General features: G+C 35.4%; 1 protein-coding gene across 8 annotated transcripts in view; it reads left to right on the top strand.

The window, feature by feature from the left end:
* The window catches only part of RALGAPA1 (Ral GTPase activating protein catalytic subunit alpha 1), a 250,249-nt gene that overhangs the window by 115,487 nt on the left and 121,972 nt on the right, over window positions 1-12,790 (top strand). For all 8 annotated transcript variants that reach the window (XM_064570955.1, XM_064570956.1, XM_064570950.1 and 5 more), the window contains 6 exons: window positions 511-727; window positions 1,894-2,070; window positions 8,335-8,487; window positions 9,671-9,864; window positions 10,103-10,201; window positions 10,939-11,094. In XM_064570955.1, the coding sequence (XP_064427025.1) occupies window positions 511-727; window positions 1,894-2,070; window positions 8,335-8,487; window positions 9,671-9,864; window positions 10,103-10,201; window positions 10,939-11,094 (996 nt within the window). The remainder of the gene's footprint in view (window positions 1-510; window positions 728-1,893; window positions 2,071-8,334; window positions 8,488-9,670; window positions 9,865-10,102; window positions 10,202-10,938; window positions 11,095-12,790) is intronic.

Below are 12,790 nucleotides of genomic sequence, written 5' to 3'. Positions count from 1 at the left end.
TCAGATGCTCAACCAACTGAGCCACTCAGGGGCCCCTCCATTTGGATTTGAACTTGTGAATGTCTGTAGCTCCATTACATTTCCCTTTTATTTTTAGTTTAGTTTTTTTCCTTGAATGGGAAAAAATAATAGAATCATTATATATAATCATTATAGAATAACCTCTTTGCCATCATTCCTTCCTCCCTCCACTGTCTCTACTATTTGCTGCTGCTTTTTCTATTTGAATACTTTGCTCTTCCTACTCTCTTAACTTCACCCCATGGATCCTTTTGAGGCTTAAAGAGTCTTAGGCCCAACACCATATCATAACTGGATCTCTACTTTAGACAAACCAACAGTAATTCAGGTTATGGCTCCATACAGTTACATAGATGTTCGGTTTTACCTCCTCCAACTTCAGACCCTAAATCTCAACTTTTATTGTGGTAATTGTCTTGGAAATTCAAGATTTCAGATGTTTAATGAGAATAAGTTTTTTTAATAGTGAGATGTTTCTTGAATTTTTAGACTATGACAAGAAGAGGAAGTAGTCCAGGCAGTCTTGAAATTCCCAAAGACCTCCCTGATATTCTAAATAAGCAAAACCAGATGCGCCCTGTTGATGACCCAGGTGTGCCCTCTGAATGGACTTCTCCTGCCAGTGCAGGGAGCAGTGATCTTATCAGCTCTGATAGTCATTCGGATTCTTTCAGCGCTTTCCAATATGATGGCCGAAAATTTGACAGCAAGTATCTTTTTCTATTTGAGCGATATGGTTTTTTTTGTTGATTGTTTTCTGTTTGAGACTGACTTACGGATTATGTAACCATCACCTTCTTCTCTAATGTTACTAGACAAGGGTTCCCACATACTTTGATTTCATTTTTCAGTGAAATTCCAAAGGAAGTTTTAGGGAACTCAAGTCAGGACCACTCTATTTCACCAAACTAAAGCCACTGAAAAAACAAAAACCACTGTCCTTTCATAAAACAAATGATATTTTAAGACCAAACATAAAGAAAGGAAAAAAAAAATTAGAGTGGGCTTGACATTAGAATAAAGAACAATCATAGCTATGAGTTGGTGATTTGGGAACCACTATCTAGTTATCTATCACTAGATAGAACCACTATCTTGGTGGTGTGTCACTCCCACATAGCTTTTCTGCTATAATTCTGGGTTACACTTGGCAGTGAAGAGTACCAAAATTTAAAAAAAGAACACGAAAACCTTGGGAACCAAATTAGTGAAGAGCTGGGAGATGCATTAGAGAAATATGTTTACTGCTTTCATGGATTATATACTACTATGATCTCAGAACGGAATATGTGATTTAAGACAATAATGGTTTTTACCACATATGTGCCATTTTTATTATATATACCTGTGCTAGAGATTATAAAGTTCTTGAAAAGCATATTACCAGCTATCAGAAAACCTGGATAAGAATTGTGATGATACATCATATGTGTCTGGTTTTTGTCCTTATTGTTGTTAGTAATAAGCTATGAGAACCTTTAAAAATGTGTTTCTAATTATAAACTGCAAACTGTTAACATTATTTGCACTTGTCTGAGAGGTATGTAAATAGAATAGATTTAAGGGGCATGTTAATGTTTAATCATTTTGCTGAAGTAGCTTTGTCTCTCTTTTTTTAAAAGATTTTATTTATTTGAGAGAGGGAGAGGAGAGAGCACGAGTGGGGGGGAGGCAGGGGCAGAGCGGGAAGCAGACTTCCTGCTGAGGAGGGAGCCTGACTCAGGGCTTGATCCCAGGACACAGGGATCATGACCTGAGCCTAAGGCAGACGCTTAACTGACTGAGCCACCCAGGCACCCTGCTTTGTCTCTTTTGTAAATACTTTTCTTTTGTAGTTGAGACTTCGGTGACTAGCATTTCTTCTTCCTTTAGATTTTGGCTTTGGGGCTGATGCTGGGATTACATCCTCTGCTGATGTGGATTCAGGTTCTGGCCATCATCAGAGTGCTGAAGAACAGGAAGTGGCTAGTCTAACCACACTTCAGATAGATTCTGAAACAAGCAGTCTTAATCAGCAAGCTTTCTCCGCTGAAGTTGCAACGGTTACTGGTAAAGTTACTCAAGGGAATGTCTTCCTTAAGTGCATTTTTTAAGCCACCAAAGAATCTGTTTAGGATTTTATTTGATAGGTTTTAAGTATTACTTATTAGAGTTTAAATATTATGTTTTCATTCATCAGTATGTAACAATGGAGGAAAAAAATGCATTAATGTAAGAGTTTCTTGACCTGGAGTCTACATGGTAAGTTTCAGCGGACTAGCTGAACTCCTAATATTGTGTACAAAATTGTATATATGTTTCCATCACTGCATTTCCTGTAGCAGTTTTTAAATAGATAACCAAAAAATAGTTGAGAAGTACTATCTTCTTTTCACTTTCAGAGTCAGCCCAGATTTTTATAGATTTTTGACAAAATATTTATTATAGAAACTGTAGAGAATACTGCCTAATAGAAGGCCTATTTATCAATATACTAATATTCTATATTTATACAGTAAATTATGCTTTTCAGCAAATTTTTTATGTGGTCAAATATATGATGAGTAGGATCTAAGAAATTCAGTCCTGAAATGCGGGGTCACATTATTGCAAGATTCGGGTAGTGACCAGAGGGATCCTGAGCAGCTGGTAGCCCATAGATTAGGGATTCCACTGTATGATCCAAATTTACTCTGGTTCTCACTATAGTTTGATGCCCTTTGATGGGTGGTTATCCATTCCAGTTTTTTGGGGTTTTTTTTAGCTTTTACTTTTTTATTTGAGAGAGAGTGAAAGAGCACGAGCAGGGGGCGGGGTAGAGGGAGAGAAAGAAGCAGACTCCCCGCTTGAGCAGGGAGCCCGAGGCAGGACTCAGTCCCAGGACCCCAGGATCCTGACCTGAGCCATCCTGGTGCCCCTAGAAGTTTTTACTTCTTAATTCTTCTCCCATTCCACATCGCCCTCCCCTTTGTCATGACAACCACCAGTCAGTTCTCCGTATCTGTGGGTCTGGGTTTTGTTTTGTTTTGTTTTTTAGATTCCACATATAAATGAAATCATATGGTATTTGTCTTTTTCTGTCTAACTTATTTCACTTAGCATAATACCCTCCAAGTCCATCAATGTTGTCACAAATGGCAAGATTTCATTCTTTTTTGTGGCTGAATAGTATTCCATTGTATATAAAAACCGCATCTTCTTTATCCATTCATCCTTCAGCGGACACTTAGGTTGCTTCCATACCTTGGCTATTGTAAATAATGCTGCAGTGAACACAGGGATGCAGACCTCTTTGAATTAGTGTTTTTGTTTTCTTTAGATATATACCCAGTAGTGGAGTTACTAGAGCATATGGTAGTTCTATTTTTAATTTTTTGAGGAACCTCTGTACTGTTTGTTCCACAGTGGCTACACCAGTTTGCATTCCCACCAACAGTGCACAAGGGTTTCCTTCTCTCCACTTCCTCACCAACACTTGTTATTTTTTTATCTTTCTGATAATAGTCATTTTGACAGGTGTAAGGTGATATCTCATTGTGGTTTTGATTTACATTTCCCTGATGTTTAGTGATGTTGAGCATCTTTTCATGTGCCTCTTGACACATCTCTGTGTCTTCTTCTGAAAAGTATCTATTCAGATCCTTTGCCCATTTTTTAATTGGATTGTTTTTTGTTATTGAGTTATAGGAGTTCTTTATATATTTTATATATTATATATTTATTGAGTTCTATGGATCTTTATATATTTATATATTTCTTTATTTCTTCATATATATATTCATTTATGTATTATATATTTATTGAGTTCTATGGGTCTTTATATATTTCTTCATATATATATATTAGGCCCTTATCCAGATATATGATTTGGAAATACTGCTTCAATTTAGTAGGTTCCCTTTTTGTTTTGTTGATGGTTTTCTTCACTGTGTAGAGGCTTTTTAGTTTGATATAGTCCCACTTGTTTTTGGTTTTGCCTTTGTTTCCTTTGCCTGAAGAGACATCTAAAAAATATCACTAAGACCAATGTGAAGGAGCTTAGTGCCTATGTTTTCTTCTAGGAGTTTTATGTTTTCAGGTCTTCAATCCATTTTGAGTTGATTTTTGTGTATGGTATAAGATAGTGGTCCAGTTTCATCCTTTCACATATAGCTGTCCAGTTTTCCCAATACCATTTATTGAAGAGAATATCCTTTCTCCATTGTATATTTTACCCTCCTTTATTGTAAATTAATTGACCATATATGCATGGGTTTTTTCTAGGCTCTCTGTTCTGTTGATCTCTGTGTCTGTTTTTATACCAATACCACACTGTTTTAATTACTACAGCTTTGTAGTATAATTTGAAATAGGGAGCAGGATACCTCCAGCTTTGTTTTTCTTTCTCAAAATTGTTTTGGCTGTTCAGTCTTTTGTTGTTCCATACAAATTTTAAAATTATTTGTTCTAGTTCTGTGAAAAATGCTATTGGTATTTTGATAGGAATTGCATTGAACCTGTACATTGTATTGGGTGGTATGGACATTTTAACAATATTAATTCTTCCAACTCATGAGCATGGAATATCTTTCCATTTATTTGTGTCTTCTTCAGTTTCTTTCATCAGTGTCTCATAGTTTTCACTGTATAGATCTTTCACCTCCTTGGTTAAATTTATTCCTAGGTATTTTATTCTTTTTGATATTATAAATGGGATTGTTTATGGTTCATTATTAGTGTACAGAAACACAGCAGAGTTTTTACGTATTAATTTTGTATCCTGCAGTTTTACTGAATTCATTTATTCTAACAGTTTTTTGGTGGAATCGTCAAGGTTTTCTATATGTAGTATCATGTGGTCAACATATACTGACAGTTTTAATTCTTCCTTTCCAATTTGTGTACCTATTATTTCTTTTTCTTAACCTAATTGCTGTAGCTAGGACTTCCAATACTATGTTGAATAAAAGTGGGGATAGTGGGCAAGCTTTCAAGTTTTCACCATTCAATATGATACTAGATGCTGGTTTGTCATATATGGCCTTTAATATTATATTGAGGTACATTCCCTTTATACCCAGCTTGTTGAGACTTTTTATCATAAATGGGTGTTGAATTTTGTCACATACTTTCTGCATCTAGTGAAATAATCATATGATTTTTATCTTTCCTTTTGTTAATGTGGTGTAGCACATTGGTTGATTTGTGGATGTTAAACCATCTTTGTCTCCCTGGAATAAATCCCACTTGATCATGGTATATGATTGTTTTTATGTGTTGTTGAACTCAGTTTGCTAATATTTTGTTGAGGATTTTTGCATCAATGTTCATTAGGGATAGTGGCCTCTAATTTTCTTTTGTGGTGTTTTGGTATGGGAGTAACACTGGCATCATAAAATGAGTTTGGAAGTTTTCCTATCTTCGATTTTTTGGAAGAGTTTGAGAGGGATAGGTGTTAAGACTTCTTTTTTTTTTTTTTTTAAGATTTTATTTATTTGTCAGAGAGAGTGGGAGCACAAGCAGGGGAAGTGGCAGACATAGACACCTTTGAATGTTTCATAGAATTCACCAGTGAAGCCAGGTGGTCCTGGAATTTTGGTTTTTTAAGGAGGTTTTTGATTACTAATTCAGTCTCCTTACTAGTGATTGGTCTATTCAGATTTCTGTTTCTTCATGATTCAATCTGGAAAGATTGTACATTTCTAGGAATTTATCCATTTCTTCTAGGTTGACCAATTTGTTGGCGTATAATTGTTCATAGTAGTCTTCTTATGATCCTTTGTATTTCTGTGGTATTGGTTGTAATGCCCTTTCATTTCTGACTTTATTTGAGCTCTTTTTTCTTCTTGTGGGTCTAGGTAAAGGATTGTCATTTTTATCTGAACAGGATTATCTATATATATTAGAGATATATCCTGCTTCTATATTCTATAGAACAGAAAGATCTGCAGCTTGATGAGAAGCTCCACCATTCTGTTCTTCAGACTCCAGATGACCTAGGCAATATTTGGAAATTAGATATTTGCCATTTTTCCTTTCAGAGCATCAGTGTTAGGAGATCTTATTATTTAAATTATTTAAAATTTTGTTTTTGAGAGGGATAAGTTAGAGACAAATCAGTTGATTTATCACTATATAATGAAGGTTCTATAGGATAGGGAGATATTAACAGTGATGGTTAAAACTGCAGTGTTTTTTGTTTTATTTCATTGGTTTACACCAGACTCTTATTTTTTATCAATCAAGTGAGACCCCTAGATACAAAATCTTGTACTGTATTATGATTTTATTTACCTCTTTGGCCAATTTACAACCTGTTTTATCCTTAATGCTGTTCAGTTGTGTTTTATTGGAGTTTTAAGCATTACGTCTTAGGTAGAGGGCGTTGAATATTCTTAGTTTCATTGGTCTTCTTTATTGTCTTTTTAGTCTCTGTTTCATTAATTTCTGCTCTGATCTTTATTATTTCTTTCCGCCTACTAACTTTGGGCTTTGTTTGTTCTTTTTTTCCCTAGTTTCCCTAGGTGTGAAGTTAAATTGTTTGAGATTTTTCTTGAGGCAGGCCTGTATTGCTATGAAATTCCCTCTTAGAACCATTTTTGCTGCATTCCATAGATTTTGGTATGTCATATTTCTGTTTTCATTTGTTTCTTGATATTTTTTTCCTTTAATTTTTCATTCACCCTGTAGTTATTTTTTTTTTTTATTTTTTTTTTTTTTGAGAGAGAGAGAATGAGAGACAGAGAGCATGAGAGGGAGGAGGGTCAGAGGGAGAAGCAGACTCCCTGCTGAGCAGGGAGCCTGATGCGGGACTCGATCCAGGGACTCCAGGATCATGACCTGAGCCGAAGGCAGTCGCTTAACCAACTGAGCCACCCAGGCGCCCCACCCTGTAGTTATTTAGTAACATGTTTAGTCTCCATATATTTATAGTTTTTCTGGTTTTCTTCTGGTAGTCGATTTCTAGCTTCATAGTGTTGTGGTCAGAAAAGATGCTTGATATGATTCCAGTCTTGTAGAATTTATTGAAACTTGTTGTGTGACCTAATATGTGATCTCTCCTGGAGAATGTTCCATGTGCACTTGAGAAGAATATGTATTCTGCTGCTTTGGATGGATTGTTCTGTACATATCAGTTAAGTCCATCTGGTCTAATGTGTCATTTAAGGCTGATCTTTCTTTATTGATTTTTTGTTGGAAAGACCTAATATTTTAGGGGCTTGCTTGGTACTAGTAGCACTCCCATACAACCACCACAAATTGTTCAATATAGTATTAATTTATGCTATACATAATTTAACAGGAGCTTCTGCTCTGTGCCAGACACTGTACCAGGTACTGGCAATGCATCAGTATGTAACACAGACTCAATCCCTGTTCTTACAGAGTATGTGCACTAGTGAAGGTATTTGAAACTGAGCAGTTTCAGGTCAGTGTGATAAGTGGTATAAGGTGGGGGACAAGTGCAAATAGTGGAGGCTACTTATTTACCCTGGATACATCAGTGCTGGGTAGGCTTCTCAGGAAGGACTGTCTAAGGTGAAACCTGAAAAATAAAAAGTTAACCAGACCTATAAGAACAGGATAAGGGGTCCATGCAAAGGAAAAACATGTGGAAAAGGCCAGAGGTATACTACATATTCTGATAAATACCAGCAGTTTACTTTCTATGACTAGAACTTAAAAGTACTAGGGGAATTATGGAGCTGTAAGAAAGTTACAGAAAGACTGGAAAACCACACACTAAGAAGTTTGGGCTTATGCTGTGGCCAGTAAAGAGCCATAAAATCCATAGAAGGATTTTAAATGAGGGCGTACCATCAGATTAGATTTTTAATTTTTTTGCTGCCTTACGAAGAATGGATTGGGAAGGAGGGAATGTGTGTGTGTGGTGGGGGAGAGACTGAAGACTGGGGACCACCAGGGACCACTGGACACCAGGCCAGCAATGATAGCATATAAAGAGCCACAGTGAGCCACAGTGAGCAAGGTCCTCTTCTCTTGAATTGCTCCAAGTCTGAAGTAAGTGAAATAGAGTAGCAGTGGGTCCTAGAGTTTCTGTAGCTGGACCAGGAATGGGAGTAGACATTGATTCTCACTCTCACTGATGGCTTCTATGAACTGGTATGTCCAGTTCTGATTCCAGATGCGTCCCATGGAAGAAAGCAAATGAGACCCCTAGATACAAAATCTTGTACTGTATTATGATTTTATTTACCTCTTTGGCCAATTTATAACCTGTTTTATCCTTTGATGCTGTTCAGTTGTGTTTTATTGGAGTTTTAAGCATTACATCTTAGGTAGAGTGTGTTGAATAGCCTCTTTATGGTAATTTTTATGAAATTGTCTTTACAGGTTCAGAAAGTGCTTCTCCCATCCATTCGGCTCTGGGATCCAGGTCACAGACACCTTCTCCTTCCACATTGAATATGGATCACATGGAACAGAAAGATCTGCAGCTTGATGAGAAGCTCCACCATTCTGTTCTTCAGACTCCAGATGACCTAGGCAATATTTGGAAATTAGATATTTGCCATTTTTCCTTTCAGAGCATCAGTGTTAGGAGATCTTATTATTTAAATTATTTAAAATTTTGTTTTTGAGAGGGATAAGTTAGAGACAAATCAGTTGATTTATCACTATATAATGAAGGTTCTGTAGAGTAGGGAGATATTAACAGTGATGGTTAAAACTGCAGTGTTTTTTGTTTTACTTCATTGGTTTACACCAGACTCTTATTTTTTATTATTGTGAAAGACAATTTGGTAACTTTTTGATAATACAATCAGTTATTATACACTTTATGTGGAAAGAGAAAAAAGTCAAACATGAGGAGTAAAGGACTTACATATAGTTACAGTGAACTTGTAAATTATGAGCACACTGGGATATTATCAAGTAGGAATAATCTTTACTAACTTAGTAATTATTTTGCCTTTTCCATTATATACACTGAATAGAATAATGGATGTTTCTTAAGCTGGAGAAGATCTATAATGATATCTAGCTAAACCATCTATTTTACAGTGAGGAAGTGTAGCCTTAGGAAGGTTATTAAGTAATTTGTACAGAGTCACATAATTAATGACAGAAATGAGGCTAGGATTCAAGGTTACCTATATTTCTTACATATAATCTTGCCAATTTTATTAAACAAAAATATCATTATAGAATTTTAGATTATGTTTAAGTTTTAGTAAAAATGTTAATTTTCCCATGTCATTGTGATATCCCTTTTAATGCTAGGCCTGACTTAATTGTGAAATATATTTCTTTGGAAGTTGTAAGTACAAAGAAACAGGCTTATGAAGACTTCCTATAGGAACTGCCTTCAGCCTGAGATTTTCTATTAATTGATGCTATAACCTGAAGTAGCCATTTGATGAAAGAGGGAGTATGTACTTATAAATATGATCTTTATATCAATTATAAATTTCTCTATCTAGTATGTGCATCATTTCCTCCTTAGGTAAATCCTAGTACAGGTGGTATTGAATAAGTAATTACTGCCATAATAAGGAATTGTGAACTGGTGAGGTTTTGATCTTATCAGGAAAAAATAACACTAATGCATATTGACATTTTAAGAATTCACTTTTGTAGACATTTAAGTTTGTTATTTTGACTCCTTTGTATTTTTGTGACCAATTCTTTAGAAAAATTACTGACACTAGTGTATTTTTTTCTACAGAAATCAGTGAGTTTCCATCTGAATGTTGTAGTGTGATGGCAGGGGGTACACTCACAGGATGGCATGCTGATGTTGCTACTGTAATGTGGCGAAGAATGCTAGGCATTTTGGGAGATGTCAACGCTATTATGGATCCCGAAATACATGCTCAAGTTTTTGATTACCTCTGTGAACTTTGGCAAAATCTAGCTAAGGTAAAAAATAAAAAATAAAAAAAAGGGAAAGAAAGAAAAGTGTTAAGAAGTAGAAGCCTTAGATCTCATTGCCACCCACCACCCCCTTACTATAAACTGGTTCCTAGCAAGGTGAAGTTACTTATCCATGTTTAAATACATAATTAGTGATAGGAACTGGAATTGAACTCAAGTTTAAGGTAAAACAAACTGGAAGAACACTTTTATTGGTTTGTTGCATTTTATTTGAAAATTACAGATTAGAGATAACCTTGGCATTTCAACTGATAACCTGACCTCCCCTTCACCACCAGTTTTGATTCCTCCACTGAGAATTCTTACACCTTGGCTCTTCAAGGTATGCTTAATATATAAAACATTAATTTAAAAGGTTCATTTAGTAAATACGATGTAATCAGTTTTAAACATTTGATAGATTCTTTAGCTTTTGTATAGTCTTCTAGAACAGTTAGTTTTTAACTAGTCATTGGGGGTTATATAGAGAGGAGAATGGGCATAGCAAAATTATTATACAGGTGCATCATTTTTACTTATGTAATAAAACAAAAGTATATAGAATTATGTTTCTTTTATATTTAAGTGAAGTGTAAATCTCAAATTTGTGTCAGAATGTGCTGTATATTTTTAAAGATTTAATTCTTGGGGCACCTGGGTGACTCAGTCGGCTAAATGTCTGCCTTTGGCTCAGGTCATGATCCCAGGGTCCTTGGATTGAGCCCCCCATCCGGCTCCCTGCTCAGCAGAGAGCCTGCTTTTCCCTCTCCCTCTAAAGCTCCCTCTGTTTGTGCTCTCTTGCTCTCTCTGTCAAATAAATAAATAAAATCTTTAAAAAAAAAGATTTAATTCTTTTGAGTATTATTTGATATGTTTGGTACATTTTCCTAAATGAAACAGTATGTGGTTCTTCATACCTGTGTTGTTTCATTTTAATAGTAATAGTAGTTTCAGTAATCCTAATTGATTCATTAAGAAATTGGGCCAACATAGAAATAAATGAAAACAATATATTGCTTGCTATATTCAATTAAACAGTATTTGTTTTTGAGTATTAAAACCAACATTTTTAAATTGTAGGCAACCATGTTGACTGATAAATATAAACAAGGTAAATTACATGCTTACAAACTTATCTGTAATACAATGAAAAGAAGACAAGATGTTTCTCCAAACAGAGATTTTCTAACACATTTCTACAATATAATGCATTGTGGATTACTTCATATTGATCAGGTAAATATATACTTTCTAACCAATTGCTTTATAAATTTATCTTTGATTCTTGATTAACTCTTAACTTTTAAGGTCTAAAATTAAAAATACTCTTTTTATGTAGTCATTTTATTTACAAGTTTCTTCTGTTTTGTAACCTCATTTGTTCTTGAAACGTAGTTGAAAAGCTGTTACAGTTAGGGGATCAACTTGTTTATTAAATGTATCTTTCCTCTGATGTTAAAATAACTAGTTTGCTTTTTTAAGATATTAAGCCATCTTTTGCTTAGACAGACATGTTTTTTTGATGTCCTAATGTACTTATTCTTGGGCATTTTGTAATTGTTACTTAATAATTGGCACTCGAGGCATATGGATTTGTTTATCTAGTCATGCAACAGTCAGAGGTTTTTTCCACTTTAAGAGTTAGTTAGCACATCATATTTTCTTATTTCCATAGATTATATTAGCATAGTGACAGTTCTATTGACTTGGCATTTGTATCAGTGCAGTCATTACATTAGCCAATCATAAATATGATTCTAGAACATTATTCAGGAGTCTTGATCCTGGCCATAAAATTAAAAAAAAAAAAAAAATCCATGGGAGGTTATAAGTCATGGTAATGAAATATTTTAATCATAATGTGGTTAAATTTCACTTGCAGTTCATTTAAAGAACATTAAACTAATATCAAAAGAGGTAATTATATCTCTCTTCCCGAAAAATGAAAATACTTCTCACATTAATTTGAAATAGTACTTACAATGTACTACCTTATAAACATGTCCCAAACAAAATGACACCTTTAATTACTTGACAGAGAGACCTTTTGTTTAGGATGAATCAGATTGAGTAATACAGCATAAAACACTGCATCCTCATGTTGAATTCCAAAGGCAAAGTGAATGAATAAATAACCAAGTTAAGAATACTCCCTCAGGGGCGCCTGGGTGGCTCAGATGGTTAAGCGTCTGCCTTCGGCTCAGGTCATGATCCCATGGTCCTGGGATCGAGCCCTGCATCAAGCTCCCTGCTTGGCGGGGAGCCTGCTTCTCCCTCTCCCTCTACTGTTCCCCCTGCTTGTGCTCTCTCACTCTCTCTATCAAATAAATAAATAAAATCTTTAAAAAAAAAAAAAAAAAGAATACTCCCTCGTTGGGGCACCTGGGTGGCTCAGTTGTTAAGCATCTGCCTTCAGGTCAGGTCATGATCCCAGGGTCCTGGGATCGAGCCCCGCATCGGGCTCCCTGCTCAGCAGGAAGCCCTGCTTCTCCCTCTCCCACTCCCCCTGCTTGTGTTGTCTCTCTCTGTCGAATAAATAAATAAAATCTTAAAAAAAAAAAAGAATACTCCCTCAAAAATGCCTTGGTCTGTATTTCTGAGGCTAGATATTTGTCATCAAAGGACTTCAGTTTATCTAATAAGGAGAATTCCTCCAGTTGCCACATAATAGGTCATGAAACTTAAGAGATCAGAGATCTCACATGGAAGCAAGTAGATGAGAGAAGGAACCACTCTGCAGTTCAGTTTTATGCTACGTAGGCCTTATATTTTCAACCCTCTGAAGCAAAGAGCCTTCCAGTTTGCTCTCTCGTGTGGGGGGGAAAATGCTATATTGATGTCAGTTAAACAAATGTGTTTTAAGTTTACTTTCCTTTGACAGAATATAATACTAAGCATGGATTATTTAGAAGATTTAAAATCAGTCTTTCCA

This window comes from Mirounga angustirostris, unplaced genomic scaffold, assembly GCF_029215605.1.
Source record: "Mirounga angustirostris isolate CCGP_5_RB_7025 unplaced genomic scaffold, mMirAng1.0.hap1 SCAF_9, whole genome shotgun sequence".
Taxonomy (NCBI): Eukaryota; Metazoa; Chordata; class Mammalia; order Carnivora; family Phocidae; genus Mirounga; species Mirounga angustirostris.
The sequence above is the reverse complement of the archived record's forward strand: the minus strand, read 5'-3'. Positions and strand labels throughout refer to the sequence as shown.